The sequence below is a fragment of the Crotalus tigris genome, unplaced genomic scaffold (assembly GCF_016545835.1).
Source record: "Crotalus tigris isolate CLP2741 ecotype Arizona unplaced genomic scaffold, ASM1654583v1 scf7180000024514.4999324561:1519799, whole genome shotgun sequence".
In the NCBI taxonomy this organism is placed as follows: Eukaryota; Metazoa; Chordata; class Lepidosauria; order Squamata; family Viperidae; genus Crotalus; species Crotalus tigris.
The window spans coordinates 115,348-136,959 of NW_024100687.1; the positions used below are offsets into that span (position 1 = coordinate 115,348).

General features: G+C 39.8%; 1 protein-coding gene across 1 annotated transcript in view; it reads left to right on the forward strand.

Annotated features, from left to right (window-relative positions):
• UBE2G1 (ubiquitin conjugating enzyme E2 G1) overlaps positions 1-21,612 on the forward strand; it is a 77,375-nt gene that overhangs the window by 37,984 nt on the left and 17,779 nt on the right. The window contains exon 2 of the mRNA XM_039333960.1: positions 16,665-16,767. Coding sequence (XP_039189894.1) covers positions 16,665-16,767 — 103 coding nt within the window. The remainder of the gene's footprint in view (positions 1-16,664; positions 16,768-21,612) is intronic.

The window sequence follows — 21,612 nt, forward strand, 5'->3', positions numbered from 1 at the left end:
AGAGCAACAAAGATGATTAGGGGACTGGAGGCTAAAACATATAAGGAACGGCTGCTAGAATTGGGTATGTCTAGTTTAACGAAGAGAAGGACAAGGGGGGACATGATAGCAGTATTCCAATATCTCAGGGGCTGCCATAAAGAAGAGGGAATTAAGCTATTTTCCAAAGCACATGAAGGCAGGACAAGAAGCAATGGGTGGAAACTAATCAAGGAGAGAAGCAACCTAGAACTAAGGAGAAACTTCCTGACAGTGAGAACAATTAATCAGTGGAACAGCCTGCCTCCAGAAGCAGTAAATGCTCCAACACTGGAAGTTTTTAAGAAGAGACTGTTCAGCCATTTGTCCGAAATGGTGTAGGGTTTCCTGCCTGAGCTGGGGGTTAGACTAGATGACCTCCAAGGTCCTTTCCAACTTTACTACTATTACTATTACTAAATCCTTACTGGTTTTTGCATTGGGGAAGGAGTTGGATTAGATCTTCAAAGTATCTTCCAACCCCATTCTACACTTGCATGATTGGAATTAAAATATGCAATTTTTGATTCTGAAATGTTTCCAACAAAAGAGAATATATATAGCTCAGGGTTGAACAGTGGAGTCCTTGGTGTTCTCTCATTTTGGTTCTTAGTTTCCAGATGTTTCATTGCTCAACTAGATAAGATCATCAGCGCTAGCAAGTGTGGGATTTGATCCCTGTATAAAGTAACTTGCCCTATCAGAGTTGAGGGGAATGTGGCTTCCCCTTGGTAGTTCCTTGTTTTGAGTATTGTCTTTGCTTGATTGTGACAAATCCTATGGTTTTAAATGTTTAAATATGTGAAATGTTTCCTGTGTCTGTTGTTCTAGGAATTAGGGTGAGAACCAAAACTGAACCAAGCTTTTGCAATTTTTTTTGCCACATGTCTTACTGTACATATCCACTGTTTAAACTCAGGGACATATCTACCAAACTGGGTGAGGGCATCTGTTAATTTGAAGTGAGCTATCACCAGTATGCTGAGGATGCTAAGTTTTGCATCTCCACTTCAGGCTGCCTATGTGATGCCATGGACACCCCATCATGGTTGCTGGAAATTTTGGGGGCCTAGATGGGCTCAACAGGTTTCATCTCAACTTATATAAGACTGAGTGGCTTTGGGTGGTTTGGATGTTCTGGTGCCAGAGAACTTCTATCCTTAGTTCTGGATGTAATGGCACTGCCTTGAATGCCCTTGAAGAACATTTGGAAGCTTAACTAGTGCAGAATGTAGCAGCGTGGGTAATAAATAGTGCTGGCCACTTGGTGTATGAGATACCACTCCTTCATGTGCTACATTGTTATTGTGCTTCTGGATGTAATTCAGGACGCTGGTTGTCATCTTTAAAGCCCTTTTATGGCTTGGAACTGGGTTACTTAAGGAATTGTCTCTGCCCAATTGTTTCTGCCTGTCTGATCTAGTCCAGCAGGATGGGTATGCTCCAGGTTCCATTAGCTAAGGAATGTCAACTAGTGTCAGCCCTTCAAGGATCAAACTAAGAAACCAAGGTAATGAATATTAATACTGCTTTTATTATAGGGTTATAGTAACAGAATCTTGCAGAGTCTGAATAAGCCGAGCCACTTACCCCTTTATCTACAAGAATACTAGGGTGGGTCAGATGTGAGACATATTCTTAAATTAAATTTCTCCTCCTTCACTTTTTGTTTGTCTGACTGTTGTCTTGGTTGCAGCTCATCTTTCTATTTCTCAAGGTTAGTCTCATAGCCCATTACATCTGGTGTTGGTTCTGATTCTACTGGCCTTTTACAGTGCTCTAAAGATTCTGTGCCTAGGACTTCCTGTCTCTCGGTTGTGTTAATGCAGTGGTGGCAAACCTATGGCATAGGATAGAAGTTCTCTGGCACCAGAACATCCAAACCACCCAAAGCCACACAATATTGAAAAAATGCTCTTTTCTATAGATCAAATTCCTGTTTGTAAAATACTTGTAAAAACCTGACAACTAATAATGTAACAGGATTACAAACCTAAGGATTATTTGTGCCTTCTCCATCAACTTTCTTGACTTTCATGCAAAATATGGAGTGAAATGCTTCCTTTGCTGTTTGGCAATCCAGCTCTTCCTCACCAATCTACTGCTTCTGAGATAGACATATAAAAAAAAACAGAGCAGGCTGGTTGTTGATGCATAGATTGATCCTTGCTGTCTTTGCGTTATTTCTGTGGCCAAAAAGTTTACTTGAGGACCGTTGTGATTTGCTTAATGACACCACAAAAAGTTGTAAAATTGGGTGAGTCTTGTGATTAGGAGCTGTGGTGGTTAGAATGCAATGATTTGCCTCCAGAAATGTGGGTGCCCCAACACTGGAGGTTTTAAGAAGAGATTGGATAACCATTTGTTTGAAATGGTATAGATTTTCCTGCTTGTGCAGGGTGTTGGACTAGATCAGAAGATCTCTAAAGTCGCAACTCTTATTCTGTTAGTGTAGCTCAGTGGCAGATTTTCACCATTTTCTATATTGACAGGAATGTGCATGTCTCAGTAAAGGAGAATATTTGTAGTTCAGGGTAGAAATGAAGGGTCCTTGGTGCTTTCTGAGCTTGGTTGTTTTCTGGCAGACATTTCATTATCCATACTAGGTAACATCAGAGAGATGTTCAGAGAGCACCAAGGACCTGTCATTTACATGTCTGTAAATTTCTGCCAATATATTCTGAGAGAGGTTTGTCTAAATCTTATGGACTTTCAAAAGTTGAAAGTGAGGGAAGGGGAAAAAAGAAATAAAAAAGAAAAGCACTGACTTACAGCCCCCCCTCATAAGATACATAATAAAGCTATAGTATCAGTTTTTTAGTTGTGCCAAATAACTGCTAGCCATTTCTATAACAATAACCCATTTAACTGTCAAAACTCCAAATTTCCTTTTTTTCTCTCTTTCACGCAGATTAGTCAATTCATCATTAGTATGTACATATTGGGATGTATAAATTGAACTAATATCTTGAATAAATTGCTCTCCATTTCCTCTAAAAATTTGTAAAAGTTGTTACAACATTTTAATTTTCATATGACAGAAGAAAAAACTGGTGAATTCCTGATTAAAGAGAAATCATAAATTTTAATTAAACTAATTTTGGAAATTTCAATATTACTGACATTTCAAGTACTGCTCTTGGCCTGTGAACCTTTTAGAGTTTCACAAATTGGTAATACAATCCAACTTACTGTCTTCATATCTGTCTTGTAAATTAGAAGATAGTGGAATAGAAATGGCAGAAATGTCAAGTACTGAAAGATATGCAGTGCTAAGGCTAGCTGTGAGAAAGATAAACAAGTGGGCCTCTGCTGAGGCAAGTGTAAAATAAAACTGCAAGTGCATGTTTTGGCAGACCCATCTCAGATGCTACAGCTATTCTACAGTGCTATTGCTGGTTATACTGTACTGACAAACAAGAAAGAGAAGCTAAGTTAGTGAGTATGGTAGATATGTTAATTGACCTGAATTATTCTTCCTGCCAAGTAAATCACATTTGTTTGAAAGCAATTGCTTAATATCCACCATACTGTTTTTCTTCTGCTCAAGGACCAAGTTTTAGTCCAGTGCTTCCCTTTTTTTTCCTTTGTTACCCAAAACTGCTTATCAGAAAATTCTTATCTAAATATCCCTGTTGTGATTGAGTAATGAATTTATGGGTCTCTTGCCAGAGAAAAAACACTTCCACACAATTTTGGGTGATTACCAAGCTTTGGAAAATAATGCTTTAGTCCAACCACTTAGAATAGATGATTTGCTACAGTGTTTGAAATTTTATCTAGTTATTTTGCTAATTAAACAATTTTACTATCAAATGAGTTTCCTTCCTCCCACAAACCTTTCAGTTGGTCTGATGAGTTATGAATCTAGAATATGATCAGCTTTGGATTTCTAAACAAATGTATTGTTGATTTAGTAAGTAGAATGAGAAAAAACATGGATACTTTCACATTCTAGTTAGTATATGGTTTCTGTGTAAATGTAAAATATGTTGTTGTTGTTGTTAATTGCGAAGTCGTGTCCGACCCATCGCACCCCCATGGACAATGTTCCTCCAGGTCTTCCTGTCCTCTACCATCTTCTGGAGTCCATTTAAGTTCACACCTACTGCTTCAATAACTCCATCCAGCCATCTCATTCTCTGTCGTCCCGTTCTTCTATTGCCCTCAATCTTTCCCAGCATTAGGCCCTTCTCCAGTGAGTCCTTCCTTCTCATTAGGTGGCCAAAGTATTTGAGTTTCAACTTCAGGATCTGGCCTTCTAAAGAGCAGTCGGGGTTGATCTCTTCTAGGACTGACCGGTTTGAACGCCTTGCAGTCCAAGGGACTCGCAGGAGTCTTCTCCAGCACCATAGTTCAAAGGCCTCAATTCTTTGGCGCTCAGCCTTTCTTATGGTCCAACTTTCACAGCCATACATTGCAACTGGGAAAACCATGGCCTGGACTATACGCACTTTTGTTGGCAGGGTGATGTCTCTGCTTTTTAGTATGCTGTCTAGATTTGCCATAGCTTTCCTCCCCAGGAGCAAGCGTCTTTTAATTTCTTGGCTGCAGTCCCCATCTGAGGTGATCTTGGAGCCCAGAAAAATAAAATCTGTCACTACCTCCATTTCTTCCCCATCTATTTGCCAGGAATTGAGAGGGCCGGATGCCATGATTTTGGTTTTCTTAATGTTGAGTTTCAAGCCAACTTTTGCACTCTCCTTCTTCACCCGCATCAAGAGGCTCTTTAGTTCCTCTTCACTTTCTGCCATTAGCGTGGTATCATCTGCATATCTTAGGTTGTTGATATTTCTCCCGGCAATCTTAATTCCAACTTTTGTTTCATCTAGCCCTGCCTTTCTCATGAGGTTTCTCAGGAGACAAATAAGATGGTCTGGTATTCCCATCTCTTTAAGAACTTGCCACAATTTGTTGTGATCCACACAATCAAAGGCTTTAGCATAGTCAATGAAGCAGAAATAGATGTTTTTCTGGAACTCCCTAGCTTTCTCCATGATCCAGCGTATTGTTGGCAATTTGATCTCTAGTTCCTCTGCCTCTTTGAAATCCTGCCTGTACTTCTGGTAGTTCTCGATCCACATACTGCTGGAGTCTAGCTTGTAGGATTTTAAGCATAACTTTACTAGCATGTGAAATGAGTGCAATGGTGCGATAGTTTGAACATTCTTTGGCATTGCCTTTCTTTGGAATTGGAATGTAAACTGACCTTTTCCAATCCTGTGGCCACTGTTGAGTTTTCCAAATTTGCTGGCAAATTGAGTGTAGCACTTTTACTGCATCGTCTTTTAAGATTTTGAATAGCTCAGCTGGAATACTGTCACCTCCACTAGCTTTGTTGTTGCTCAGATTTTCTAAGGCCCATTTCACTTCACATTCTAGGATGTCTGGTTCGAGGTCAGTGACCATCTCATTGTGGTTATCTGGGACGTTAAGCTCATTCTTGTATAGTTCTTCTGTGTAGTTTTGCCATCTCTTCTTAATCTCTTCTGCCTCTGTTAGGTCCCTGCCATTTTGGTCCTTTATCATGCCCATCTTTGCATGAAACGTTCCCTTCATATCTCCAATTTTCTTGAAGAGATCTCTGGTCCTCCCTATTCTGTTGTTTTCTTCTATTTCTTTGCACTGTTCATTTAAGAAGGCATTCTTATCTCTTCTAGCTACTCTCTGGAATTCTGCATTCAATTGGGTGTATCTTTCTCTTTCTCCTTTGCCTTTCGCTTCCCTTCTTTCCTCAGCTATTTGCAAAGCTTCCTCAGACAGCCATTTTGCTTTCTTGCATTTCTTTTTCTTTGGGATGGTTTTAGTTGCTACCTCTTGTACAATGTTGCGAACTTCCATCCATAGTTCTTCAGGCACTCTGTCTATCAGATCTAATTCCTTAAATCTATTTGTCACCTCTACTGTATATTCATCAGGAATATGATTTAGTTCATACCTGAGTGGCCTAGTGCTTTTCCCTACTTTTTTCAATTTAAGCCTAAATTTTGCAACGAGAAGCTCATGATCTGAGCCACAGTCAGCTCCTGGTCTTGTTTTTACTGACTGTATAGAGCTTCTCCATCTTTGGCTGCAGAGCACATAGTCAATCTGATTTCTATGTTGACCGTCTGGTGATGTCCATGTGTAGAGCCGTCTCTTGGGTTGTTGGAAAAGAGTGTTTGTTATGACCATCGTATTCTCTTGACAAAATTCTATTAGCCTGTGCCCTGCTTCATTTTGTACTCCAAGGCCAAACTTGCCTGTTATTCCGGTTATCTTTTGGCTTCCTACCTTAGCATTCCAATCCCCCATGATGATAAGGACATCATTTTTTGGTGTTAATTCTATAAGGTGCTGTAGGGCTTCATAGAACTGGTCAATTTCATCCTCTTCAGCACCAGTGGTTGGGGCATAGATTTGGACTATTGTGATATTGAATGGTTTGCCTTGGATTCGAATTGAGATCATTCTGTCATTTTGGGGATTGTATCCCAGTATTGCTTTTCCTATTCTTTTATTGACTATGAAGGCTACTCCATTTCTTCTGAGGGATTCTTGCCCACAGTAGTATACCTGATGGTCATCTGAGTTAAATTCACCCATTCCTGTCCATTTTAGTTCGCTGATTCCTAAGATGTCGATGTTCAGTCTTGTCATCTCTTTTTTGACTACGTCTAGCTTGCCTTGATTCATGGATCTTACATTCCAGGTTCCTATGGAGAAAAAATCTTTACAGCATCGGACTTTCCTTTCACCACCAGATATATCCACAGTTGAGCGTCCTTTCGGCTTTGGCCCAGTCGCTTCATTCTTTCTGGCGCTACTAGTACTAGCCCTCTGCTCTTCCCCAGTAGCATATTGGATACCTTCCGACCTGAGGGGCTCATCTTCCAGCGTCATATCTTTTTGCCTTTTAGTACTGTCCATGGGGTTTTCATGGCAAAGATACTGGAGTGGTTTGCCATTTCCTTCTCCAGTGGATCACATTTTGTCAGAACTCTCTGCTATGACTGTCCGTCTTGGGTGGCCCTGCACGGCATAGCTTATAGCTTCATTGAGTTACACAAGCCCCTTCGCCACGACAAGGCAGTAATCCATAAAGGGGAATGTAAAATATACAAACCACTATAAACGGTTGCTAGAATTGGGTATGTCTAGTTTAACGAAGAGAAGGACAAGGGGGGACATGATAGCAGTATTCCAATACCTCAGGGGCTGCCATAAAGAAGAGGGAATTAAGCTATTTTCCAAAGCACCTGAAGGCAGGACAAGAAGCAACGGGTGGAAACTAATCAAGGAGAGAAGCAACCTAGAACTAAGGAGAAACTTCCTGACAGTGAGAACAATTAATCAGTGGAACAGCTTGCCTCCAGAAGCAGTAAATGCTCCAACACTGGAAGTTTTTAAGAAAAGACTGGACAGCCATTTGTCCGAAATGGTGTAGGGTTTCCTGCCCGAGCAGGAGGTTGGACTAGATGACCTCCAAGGTCCCTTCCAACTTTACTACTATTATTATTATTATAATTATTATTATTATTATAAGTACAGTACTGTTAAAAATCAACCCACAGCAGTGATTTAGAGAGATCTTCTCATACAGGGGTCCCCAATCCCCGATCCGTGGACCAGTACTGGGCTGCGGCATGCCAGCAACCAGTCTGCACAGACAAGCAAAGCCCCATCCGTGGGATGCAGACAGTACATGAAACCACGCCCTCTCCGGTCCATGGAAAAACCTCTCTCCACGGAACTGGTCCCTGGTGCCCAAAAGGTTGGAGACCTCTGTCCTAATAGATTGCCTGTAGAAACAAGTACACAATTAAATTAATATATCCATGCTTTCATACTTGAAATGGCATTACTGTTGCTTCTGGGGACAAGAGATATATGGTACATGAACCATGACAGCATGGGAATTACCCTACCTTTACAAACACAGTTTCTGTTTGATACAGAAAAGTCATTACAGTAATGCTTCTGGACCTTTTGTACTGAAGTGTTTAAGATCAATTTGCTCAGATGATTAGATTAGCTGAATCTGATCTCCTAAATTCATGGGAAGTGTGGGTATGTTCGGCAGCAGCAATGTTTTATGGAAAACACATATAGTTTTTAAAAAAACCAATTTTATTAAGTTCCAACAAAAGATAAAATTCAAAATAAAAAAATTAAAAAGGGAGAGGGATCAAAGAAGGAAAAAGTTTAAAAAGTGACAAGAAAAAAGGGTATAAAAGATTTTTTGACTTTCCTTAGTAAAGATAATATGTAATAAAATACTTCTAATTTAGAGTAAAAGTATTTTAATATTTATTTTTATCTGTATTGAAGAAAGTTGGAAATCACTTTTTGTTTTAATTTAATTTAATTTAATTTAAAAACATATACAATATACAAACTAAACAATCCAAAAAACACTAAAATTATATTAAAAATAACCACGTACTCTTAGCAAAATAAATATGATCTGAATCTGCATTTATACAGCTTCTGTTTAATTCTTGGCATAACAATTGGGAAAGATTTTTGCTTTAAATCCTGGTGGCTCATGGGTTGGGTTCAGATGTAATATTAAGCAACTCCTTTCTAACCTTGTTTTCTTTAGGTATATTTGGATTACAACTACTGTTTGATTAAAACTGATTAATGACCATTCATATTCTTGCTGTGAAAACTTTTATCAAACCAGCAGTTGAAGTGCCACAAAATACTTCATTGTTTTTACCGGAACAAGCAACCAGGCTAGCAAGAACTAACCCTCCAACAATTTGGATAACAAACTTTAATGTGTCAGTTTGGTCATTTCCTGTATGGATTACTGTCATGCACTCTATATGGGGCTGCCCTTGAAAAATATTTGGAAACTTCACTTGGTACAAAATGCAGCAGTATGAGCAATTGTGTGGCACTTATTACATACATATTTGTGTGAGCACCCAGATATGCACACATTGTACGTCTACTCCATGAGCTGCACTGATTACCAAGTTGCTTCTGAGTCCAATTCAAATTGCTAGTGATAACCTATAAAGCCCTACATGGCATGGGGCTGGGTTATTTGAGGGACTGCCACTCCACAGTGATATCCACCAGGCTCAAATGATCCAGCAGAAGAGGTTGTGGGTTCCAACCACTGGGGACCCAGGAGAGGAACTTTGCTGCTGATGCACTACCCTATGGGACATCATATAAGAAACATATAAGAAATAATTACATCTCTACAGAAATAGAGCACAACAATGATGAAAACTGTCTTGAATGCATTTGCCATAGGTGTATACTATAGACCACCCAACCAAACAGAGGAAATAGACGAATTTTTACTAGTCAGCTAAGGTATGTAGGAAGCACATCACAATAGTAATGGGGGACTTTAATTACCCTGACATCAACTGGAAGACAAACTGTGCTCCAAATGGAAGATCAAACATTCCTGACAAACCTAGCAGACAACTTTGTCTCCCCAAAAGTAGAGAAGGGAACTATTAGGGGATCAGCCATATTGGACTTAATTCTCACTAACAGAGATGAAATGATAGAAGGTATTGAAGCCACAGGAAACTTGGGGAGGAGTGATCATGCAGTATTGGAATTCAATATTATGCAAGCACAAGCAATAGAACATAGTCAAACTAGAGTATTGGACTTTAAGAGAGCTAATTTCAATAAACTTAGAGAGAGCTTGGGAAGGACTCCATGGATGAAAATCCTCAAGGGGAAAACAACTCGAGAAGCTTGGGAAAATTTGAAAAGTGAGATGATAAAATCTCAGTCTAGCAACAAAGAAGAAAAGTAAGAGCTCTCAAAAGAAACTAGCATGGCTGCACAAAGAGCTCTCTGATAAATTGAAAGACAAAAAGGATAAATATAAAAAGTGGAAAGAGGGGCACATAACTAAAGCAGAATATCAGCAAATAGCCCGAGCCTGCAAAGATGAAGTGAGGAAAACTAAGGCTCAAAATGAACTAAGGCTTGCAACAAAAGTCAAAAATAACAAAATAAAAGCTGCTTTCAACATGTAAAAAACAAGAAAAAGGTTAAGGAAATGATTGGTCCATCAGTGGGAGAAAGTGGCATTAAGGTGACAAATAACAGGGAGAAAGCAAGACAGCTTAACTTTTTTTTTTTTGCATCTGTCTTTACACAAAGGGAAAAAACAGTCCAACCCATCAAAAACAGTACCGTAAAAAACAGACAAGTTAAGATAGGCAAGAAAATGGTAAGTGAGCAGCTGTCCACCCTAGATGAGTTCAGAGCACTAGGACCAGATGGATTACACCCCAAGGTTCTGAAGGAAGTGGCAGATGTGATCTCAGAACCATTGAACTATATATTTCAAAGATCTGGAGCACTGGAGAACTTATCAGAGAATTGGAAAAGAGCTGATGTAGTTCCTATCTTCAAAAAAGGGGGGGAAGTGGATCCAAGAAACTACACACCTATTAGCCTGACCTCAAGAAGATTCTGGAAAAAATAAGCAACAAATCAGCGAACACATAGAGGCAAACAAAGTCATTACCAAAAGCCAACATGGGTTTGTCAAAAACACATCATGTCAGACAAATCTTATTGCATTCTTTGACCAGGTGACAAAATTAGTGGACCAGAGGCATGCTGTGCATATTGCTGGAATTGGGTATGTCTAGTTTAATGAAGAAAAGGACGAGGGGAGACATGAGAGCAGTGTTCCAATATCTCAGGGGTTGCCACAAAGAAGAGGGAGTCAGGCTATTATTCAAAGCACCTGAAGGCAGGACAAGAGGATCTTGACAAACCTGAACATTGTGCCATTCTAACAAAATGAAATTCAATGGTGAAAAAAGTAAGGTTCTACATACATCATGTGAAGTATTAATATCACTTGGTAAGACCACACTTGGAATACTGCATCCAGTTTTGGTCACCACAATGTAAAAAAGATGTTGAGAGTCTAGAAAAAGTACAGAGAACAACAAAGATGATTATGGGACTGAAGGCTAAAACATATAAAAAAACGGTTGCTGGAATTGGATAAATCTAGTTTGATGAAGAGAAGGACAAGGGGGGACATGATAGCAGTGTTCCAATATCTCAGGTTCCCACAAAGAAGAGGGAGTCAAGCTATTCTCCAAAGCTCCTGAGGGCAGGACTAAGAAACAACCGATGGAAACTAACCAAAGAGAGTAGCAACCTAGAACTAAGGAGAAACTTCCTGACAGAACAATTAATCAGTGAAACAACCTGCCTCCAAAAGCGGTGAATGCTCCAACACTGGAAGATTTTAAGAGGAGACTGGACAGCCATTTGTCTGAAATGATATAGGGTTTCCTGCCTGAGCAGGGGGTTGACCATGTGACCTTCCAACTCTATTATTATTCCGCCCCAAGGTTATGCTGGCCCTCACCTTAATGGCCTTCCGGAAAGACCTGAAGACCTGGCTTTGCCTTCTGATCTGAAGAACAAGAGAGTGTTGTGGAGCTTATAACATGGTTGTACTGTTCTTGAATGTATGTGCTCTCCCAAGAATTGTATTGTATGGCTTTTAATTGTTTAGTTCTTTTTAGTACTTGTATTGTTTACATGGCTGTTTTTTTGTTTTTGATACAGTTTATGTTTTAATTGTAATTTGCTTAGAGTCATGAATGTGGGATGCTTCTTTTCTTTAAGATCTGTGCTTTAGGATCTGTGAAAGGATCATCATAATTGGTTGTGACTGAAAATCTTGTTTCCTGTGCCCTTTAAACAAATGACATATATTTCTTTAGGAGTCAGAATTTTGGACTGTTTATCTTAAACATGAACAGTAGACGGATGACTAAGTTTTTTGTGTTGGAGTTCTTGTTGGCTTTGGGGAGGAAAGACTTGGGAATTATTTGTAAATATTTCTCCTTTTAATTTATTATATTTGTTTAATAAAATTGGACAAGATTTTAGAATTATTTTACATTTAAGTATTCTGGACAATTAGCTATCAATTCAAAGTATTTTTTCTTTCAGCAAGTTGTCATTTGTATCTTTTTGGCTTCATTAAATAATATCTATTTATCCTAGGTTATTTTTTTAATGTTCTTTGCAGAAATTTAACTAATGAGAAATTTACTCCTGTTGAAATGTGCATTAGATAGTGGTTGGTAATTGGAACGGTGTTTGTTTCCTTAGCATTCACAATGTACTGGCAGAAGCATTTGTCTGAAATGGAAGATTACAACTGCCACAGCAAGTTAAAAAGTTGAGCTACCATGCATTACTGCTCCTTTAACCATAAGATTTTTCCTGCTCGGTCACTTTCATTGACTATGCTGCTTTGATTGATTTGGATTTATATTGATCATTAAATAAAATCAACAAAGGCAACACTGCTTGCCTGGTACGTCTCTAAACTACAGATGTAATCCAAACACTATTCATTTATGTACTAAAGCAATCTTTTTGTTTTCTGTTGATTGATTAAAAAATTCATTATAATTGCTTACCTGTTGTGAGTAGATAGCCAGTTTATGCAAAAACTATTTTGTTTTGTTCTTAATAGCAGTGCTACTTTGATAGCAAATGTGAGTACTATTGGAATAATCACTTGCATTTTAGTTGTAATCTCTGTATTTTAAACATTTATATACTGCTGCCATTTGTTTTTGTTTTTTTTAAGGAAGACAATTTGAGACCATGCAGAAGCAAAATCTTAAGATATACAATATTTTATACTGGAATTTCAATTTCAGTAATTGAAATAGATATTTTGCTTAGTTTAAGAGCTTGTCTTGAGGGATAATGGATGCCATTTGAAAATAGCATAATTTCAAATGATTCTAAGCTCAGAGGTTTATAGCTTCCTTGTAGAAAATTCCCAAGGATAGAGCCAAGAATTAAGCTGAATTCAAAGGTGTTGTCTCCCTCTGTAGGTTAAGCAGGTTTTTTTTAAGCAAAACAAATTCTCAGAATTTAAATGCCTTAAGCAGACTAAAATGTGCTTTTGGTATTGCTGACCTTAGTGGAGAGGCAGAACTTGGTCATATATACAGCTTCAATTACATAGCTGCTAAATTTTGCAAACCTGAAACATAGCTATGGCATCTATGTGCGTCAGTGCCTTGTTTTGCTTTTTGTCCTTTAATTCAGCTGTTACTCTCCCATCCAGCAAATCTTAGTTCAGGCTATTTGCACAATCCTAATGAAACTCAAAATGTTTATACTATCTGTGCATGTTGTGCAGGCTGCCGGGTAAAAAAAAAATGGGGGGGGGGGAGAACCGGGAGGCTTTCAGTTGGATTTTCAAAATACTGGTTCACATCTTGGAAATAATTCAATTCAATTATTCATTTATCTAGCAATAACAGTGAATAGTATCATGTCAACTTATAACCACAGCTGGGACTGGAACTTGAGTCACTGAGTTGTGCCCAGTTTTATGACCCTTGTTGCTGTGATCATTAAGCAAATCATGTGGGGTGACTCCGGCTCCCCTCAATTACTTTGCTTGTCAGAAGTTCTCTGGGAAGGTGGCAGCTGGCAATTATGTGACTCTGGGATGCTGCAATTATTGTAAATACATGGCCAGTTGCCAAGCACCCAAATTTTGATCATGTGACTGTGGGAATGCTGCAGTGGTTATAAGTACAAGGACTAGTGAAAAATTACTTTTTTCAGCACCATCATAATTTCCAACAGTCATTAAGCAAATGATTGTAAGTTGAAGACTAAAGCCTGTCAGTTTCTAACCTTTTGTCAACAAGATCAAAAGAAATCTTGTTAAATGCTTCATTGAACTCAGGATACATTAATGGCATTGTTACAGTCTACAGATAAATGATTCCATTAGAAAAGCAATAAAGCTTGTATGGTATGATTTGATCTTGATAGATATATATTGGTTTCTAATAATCAGTATGTGTTGGCGCTCACAAGTCTATTTTAAAATAGAATTTTGCATAGAATCGCTGAACTAATGTGTAGCTCCCTGGAGGCATCTTTCTTTTCTCCAGAGACTTAATACTGCCCAGATTCTTGAAAATATATTCCCCACTATGGTTTTTACAAACCATCAAGGAGGTTAAGGTAGAAATACAGGTTGTAGGAAATTCTCTCTTCTAGCTCAATTGCCCCTTTCCCAGGCCCTAGATGCCATTGCTGTATTGCTGGATATCTTGGCCTCAGGCTGTTCTTAATGATTGTTAGAGAGTAAATAGAATTTGCTGCATCGCAATTTGTCTAAGAAAGAATGGGCAAATCTGGCATGCATGGCTGAGACCTGGCAGAGCAACTCCCTGCCATTCTCACCTAATTTTATATTTGGCCACTAAGGTTTCAGTTGTTGCACAGCTGGAGACTAGAGTCAGAGAGGAGGGATGATACTGAACCTTTGTGAAAGTTTTTGCTGTGAACTCCGCTCTACATGAAACAAGATGCAAATATATTTTCCAATTGGATCTTGCACTGAACAAAAGGAGGCTAGGTAACCTCTAGATACCTTTTAATCAGGAGTATCTGTAGTGATGGTCATTGGTTTCAAAACAGCAGGTTCGACTGAGAAATTAAACTTATCTGTTATTATGTGCTTGCAATGCATGTAACATGCGTTAAAAAATATGGGGGTTTGCCCTAGTTATGCCCAACATTTTGAAGTCAGAGAGCATCATTAAGGAAGCTCCTGTTTCAATTGTTTCTACAATTTCTAATGGTAGATTGTAGAAACAAGCTAGGAAATTGTTAATACACTGCCCAGCAGGTTCATTTCTCAGTTCCTAGAACTCACTGTGTGGAATGGGACAACTCATCACAGCCAACTCGCCATCGGACAATTCAACAAATATAAAAGTTAAATTAATTTCAATAGAGCCATGGCCAATAATAATAAAATTAAGTCAATCCAGAAATAAAAGAGTTACAATAATTTCAACAAAAACATGGTCATCAATAATAAAAGTAATTGAATGAAATGATTAATACTTTGAATTAATAATAATAATAATAAAGTTGGAAGGGACCTTGGAGATCATCTAGTTCAACCCCCTGCTCAGGCAGGAAACCCTATACCATTTCAGACAAATGGCTGTCCAGTCTCTTCTTAAAAACTTCCAGTGTTGGAGCATTCACTGCTTCTGGAGGCAGGTTGTTCCACTGGTTAATTGTTCTAACTGTCAGGAAGTTTCTCCTTAGTCTAGGTTGCTTCTCTCCTTGATTAGTTTCCATCTGTTGACCCAAGGTAAGTTGTCCTGCAATGAATTGGCCGCGATAAATTGTCCTAGGATACCCCCACCCCCACTGTGAACCAGGCACCCAGTTCCCCCTAGCTGTTAATTCTGGAGTCAATATATGTTAGGGTAGAATCTTTAGGAATTCTGGAATTCATGAACATTGTGATTAGTATTTTGTAAATCACTTTCTGACTAGTTTGCAACTATTTATTTTATTTATTAGTAAAATTTATATGCCGCCCAATCCCTAGGGACTCAGGGTGGCGTACAAAATTAAAACAACTATAACAATTAAAAATGAATACATTCACACAGCATGTCCCAATCGAATCCCGCCCCCCCCCCCCGGGGACATCAACCCCAGGCCTGCCGGAACAGGAGAGTTTTAATAGCTTTCTTGAAGGCCGGCAAGGTGGGAGTAGTTTGAATCTTGGGAGGAAGTTGATTCCACCACGTCGGAGCCACCACAGAAAAGGCCCTTCCCCGAGGGCCCGCCAACCAACATTGTCCGGCCGACGGGACCTGAAGGAGGCCCAATCTGTGGGACCTCACTGGTTTCTGGGAACTATGCGGCACTATGCGGTCCTGTAAGTAACCTGGTCCTAAACCATGAAGGGCTTTAAAGGTGACAACCAACACCTTGAATTGCATCCGGAGACCCACAGGAAGCCAGTGCAGCTCGCGGAGGATAGATGACATGGTGTACCTTGGTGCACCCACAATCGCTCTTGCGGCTGCATTCTGAACCAACTGCAGCCTCCGAACGCTCTTCAAGGGTAGCCTCATGTAGATCGCATTACAGTAGTCCAGTCTTGAGGTGACAAGGGCATGAGTAACCATGAGTAGAGCCTCCCGGTCCAAATAAGGCCGCCAATAACACTGATACAAGGGGGGAAAGTACCTTTTTTATGTGCCAGTTAAACATTGCATTGGGAAGTTTATCATTGCTGGGTACTCTCATAGAAGTCGTCATTCTTCAGTAGTTTTTACCTAAGCACAATGAAGAAGATTGTTTCATGATTCTTTCACTGTGCAAAATCTTATGGAACAGGTGGTTCTTCAGATTTCCAGTTCATTTAGAGCTTTTTCTTGGCTCTAAGTAAAATCCTTAATGTTGGGGTGATTTGTAGGATATGTGTCTATGGATTTTAAAATTAAATGTTAGTGTTTATTCTTTTTAACAATAGCTTATTCTTTAAAGGGCAGATGGAATTTGATTAGTATCACTGGGGCTATTAAATAGTATTAATGTGCATTATACAAGGCAGCAAACCAGAAAACAATACAGTAATTTGCAGGGAGAAGGTCAGGTAACTGATTAGAATTTCCTTGAGTTACTTTTTTTGTCATTTGTGAGTTTATGGTTCTTAGAAAATCAATAAATCAGAATCTTGAGAATATGGAAGCAAAAAGGAGTATTTCAAAATATTCTGAAAATTCTCTTATGTGCATGTCATGAAGCATGAATATGAGTTATAACAATTTTTGTTTCAACAGAGCTCAACAAAAACCCAGTGGAAGGCTTCTCAGCAGGTTTAATAGATGACAATGATCTCTATCGATGGGAAGTTCTTATTATTGGGCCTCCAGATACACTCTAGTAAGTATTTCTAATCACACAGCTAATAGCTTGTGATGTTAGCATTTAATTTCTTGTAAATCAGCTTCGGGCTTTGATTTTACTGAAATTGATAGCCTAGCTTTTGGTCTCATTCTAAGATTTAGTATAAGACATGCATATGCATCTCAAGTGTGTCAATACTCTCTGTATACCTCTTAGGGGAACAGAATATTGGCTTGCAAGATAGTAACTAGATTGGAAATTCTAACTTGCATAGAGTTGCATTTTATGATAATGTATGCGAGAAAGTTATTGTGTGTTTGCTGATTTAGAGAAGGTGTTATCAAGGGAATAGACTTAAACTATGGAATGGTGTATGAATATAAACATTTGTTACTGAATGCAATAATCTGTGTATAATAGAAGCAAAGCATGCATGCAAATAAGTACATCTTGGAGGAGGGAATAAGGCAAGGATGTGTAATAGTCTCTTGATCATTTAATGTACTTATGGATAAATGTATCGGGAATGTTTGTGATGTTTGGGATATGTCAGTTTGGGACATGTATGCTGAGGTAGTGTGCACAATTATTAGGCAAGTATTTTGACCATATCATTTTCATGCATATTTTGCACCTCCAAGTTGTATAAACTTGAATACTTAGTGGATATAAGCATATCAGGTGATGTGTATTTGTGTAGTGAGGGAGGATGTGGCCTTAGGACAGGGGTGTCAAACTGCTGGCCCGTGGGCCGGACGGAAGCCGTGTCCACCCCATTGCTGGCAATGGCAAAACTGTCCCGATACGTCACGTGACGTCACAAATTTGACATGTCTGCCTTAGGAGATCAACATCCTATATCAAGATGTGCATAATTATTAGGCAGCTTCTTTTCCTCAGGCAAAATGGGCCGAAAAAGAGATTTAACTAATTCTGAAAAGTCAAAATTTGTAAAAAGTCTTTCAGAGGGATGCAGCACTCTTGAAATTGCTAAGATATTGGGGCGTGATCACAGAACCATCAAACATTTAGTTGCAAATAGTCAACAGGATTGCAAGAAATGTGTTGAGAAAAAAAGATGCACATTAACTGCCAAAGATTTGAGAAGAATCACACTTGAAGCTACCAGGAATCTATTATCCTCCAGTACTATCATATTCCAGAATTGCAACCTACATGGAGTGCCTAGAAGTACAAGGTGTTCAGTGCTCAGAGACATGGCCCAAGGTAAGGAAGGCTGAAACCCAACCACCACTGAACAAGACACATAAGTTGAAACAGCAAGACTAGGCCAAGAAATATCTGAAGACAGATTTTTCAAAGGTTTTATGGACTGATGAGATGAGAGTGACTCTTGATGGACCAGATGGACGGGCCCGTGGCTGGATCAGTAACGGGCACAGAACTCCACTTCGATTCAGATGCCAGCAAGGTGGAGGTGAGGTACTGGTATGGGCTGGCATTATTAAAAATGAGCTAGTTGGACCTTTTTGGGTTGAAAATGGACTCAAAATCAACTCCCAAACCTACCACCAGTTTTTAGAAGATACTTTGTTCAAGCAGTGGTACAGGAAAAAGTCTGCATCTTTCAAGAAGACCATGATTTTTAATGCAGGACAATCCTCCCATCACATGCATCAAAGTACTCCACTGTGTAGCTAGCCAGTAAAGGCTTTAAAGATGAGGCTGTGGGAGGCTGTGGTTGCTGCTGCACAAAACGTTGGTCATCAATAGATCAAGAAACTGACAGACTCCGTGAATGGAAGACTTATGACTGTTATTGAAAAGAAGAGTGGCTATATTGGTCACTGATTTTTTTTTAATGTGTGGAATGTCAGGAATGTTCATTTGTACATTTTGAGTTGTTTGATTATTATTCTCACTTTAACAGATGCAAATAAATGAGTGAGATGGGCAAATTTTCATTTTTCATTTAGGTGCATAATCATTCTGCACACTAATAGTTGCCCAATAATTGTGTACTCATAGATATTCTCCTAAGAAAGCCAAAACCTCACTTTTACTTTCTTAAATATTCAGGTTTGAGGCTTATTAACATTTTGGATTGTTAGTTGTTCAATAAAAAAATTCCAAAATACAACTTGCCTAATAATTCCATGCACACACTGTAAAACTATTGTCTATGTAACCTTTAAAAGGATGAAACAGGTGCATCAGAGGGCAAAACTTTTTCACCCAAGGTAGCTCAAATAGATTAACTCACAGAATGCGTCCAAAATCCAGGGGCCATGAGAGTTGAATGCATGTGTGCAAGCACAGGGAGGTCAACTAAAGAAGGCATGGAATGCATGTGAGCAAAGAAGAACGGAAGGTGTAGTGCATGCAAGCAAAGAAAGGCTGGGGGTGGGGAAGACTTACTCAAGTGACATGCAACCTTTCCTGCCAGCTTCCCCATTAATTATGTTTATGATAAACCATCATGAAAGATCACAAATTGTGATCACGTGACTGCAGCACATTGTAGCTGGTCACATTATGAGCTATTTGTCAAGCATTCAAGCATTCATATTTTATTCATATGACTATGGGGGCCTTGCAGTAGCCAGAACATTGAGGACCAGTCATACGTTCTTTGATTCAGCACTGTTACTGAATGCACAGTGGTAACTTAAGGGCTACCTGTAAGTTGAACAGAAGGAGAAAATCAATAAAGTGTTGGTAGATGGAGCTGATGAAATTCTCAAAAAGAAAGTTCTAAAAAGGTTAAACCACCAAAGATCAAGTATGATGATGTGTCTGAATATGGTAGAAGCAAAGATAGTTTTATAAGGATTAAAGGAGGAATATATTGAATGAAAGCCAGTTTGGTATAATGGTTAAGGCATGGTGCTGGAGATCATGAGATGGTAATGATAATGATGGTGATGATGTTGGAAGGGATCTTGGAGATCATCTAATCTAACCCCCTGCTCAGGCAGGAAACCCTGTATCATTTCAGACAAATGGTTGTCCAGTCTCTTCTTAAAAACTTCCAGTGTTGGAACATTCACAGCTTCTGGAGCCAGGTTGTTCCATTGATTAAATGTTCTAACTGTCAGGAAATTTCTCCTTAGTTCTAGGTTGCTTCTCTCCATGATTAGTTTCCATCCATTGCTTCTTGTCCTGCCTTCAGGTGCTTTGGAGAATAGCTTGACTCCCTCTTCTTTGTGGCAGCCCCTGAGATATTGGAACACTGCTATCATGTCCCCCCTCCTCTTTCTCTTCATTAAACTAGACATACCCAATTCCAGCAACCGTTCCTTATATCTTTTAGCCTCCAGTCCCCTGATCATCTTTGTTGCTCTTCTCTGTACTCTTTCTAGAGTCTCAACATCTTTTTTACATCAGGGTGACCAAAACTGGATTCAATATTCCAAGTGTGGCCTTACCAAGGCATTGTAATGTGGTATTAACACTTCACGTGATCTTGATTCTATCCTTCTCCAGCACTGGAGATGGATAATCCACGCAGTGGGTTGAGACTGTATTCCTGGCCAATCAGATCAGTCAGCCAAAGTTGCCACGCCCCGTCTTGGACCATGATCCTTAGTCTTGACTGATCTGGCCATACAGAGACACCTACAACTTTTGGCTCCTGGGCAGGTATAGTTCCTTTCCATTAGGGGGGATTTTTTCTAGTAGCTGAAATTGCTTAGTTTAAAAGTTAATTAGAGATAATTTAATTCAATTTAATTGATCACTCAAAAATTTCCTTGCTAAATTGTAAGACTCAGGAAGTCAGATTCCTACAGGGGAAACCACCCCCACTTAAAAGGGGGAAATCCCTAACTCCCCTCCCTAACCCAAAAACCCCAGCCACCTTCCAGCAGCCGGCAGCCGCCTTAAACAAACGGGGGAGGCTCGGGCAACCCCTCGCGTTTAAAACAAACAAAACAAAAAAGACAGAAAGGCAAGGTCCTTAAACACATGCTTAAAAGGCAGGACAAGAGACCCGGCTCCTGGGGAAGGAAACAATCCTTTTGTACGGAAGCCAGGGTCAACTACTTTCAAAATTCCCAACCCTTCCAAGCTAGACAGGATAGGGAAAGACAGGGGGACAGTCAGAACACAAGACATAGGCAAACACAGGGAAGACGGCCCTTTCGGGGGAACAACCGCCCCTTCCGCCGTACCAGATGACTCCCGCCCAGACCTTCCCATAGGGGGCAGACTAGCAGGGTTTGCTCCCCAGTGGGAAGAGACCACCACGGACGTATGGGTCAGGAACACCATACGTCATGGTCTATCTCTAGAATTTCTCTCAAAGCCCCCGAACCGCTTCCGCCCGTGCCCCTGTCCCACAAACCCAACAAAGAGAAGGCTCATGAACGAGGCCGTTCAGCACCTTCTAAACATACGGGCCGTAGAGCCGGTGCCTATGAACCAGAGAGACCAGGGGTTTTATTCTATCCTCTTCGTGGTCCCAAAACCCTCGGGGGGTTGGAGAGCCGTTTTGGATTTGAAAAGGCTAAATTTCTACATAAAATACCGCAAATTCAAAATGCAGACACTACGCTCCATCCTTGGAAGCGTAAGGAAAGGGGATTTTCTGGCATCGATCGACCTCACGGAGGCATACTTGCACATCCCTATCTCTCTGGCTCACCGCCGCTTTCTACGGTTTGCCTACAGGGGGCACCATTTTCAATACAGGGCACTTCCATTCGGCCTGTCATCAGCGCCCAGGGTGTTCACCAAGATTCTGGCGGTTCTGGCAGCACAACTAAGAAACGTACCAGTCAGAGTCCAGTGCTACCTGGACGATATTCTAATCCAGTCATAGTCCGCCCAGCAGTCTCGGGCGGACCTAAAGTTAGTGATAAAAATGCTGCAGGACCACGGCTTCTCGGTGAACTTTCCAAAGAGCCATCTAACCCCAAC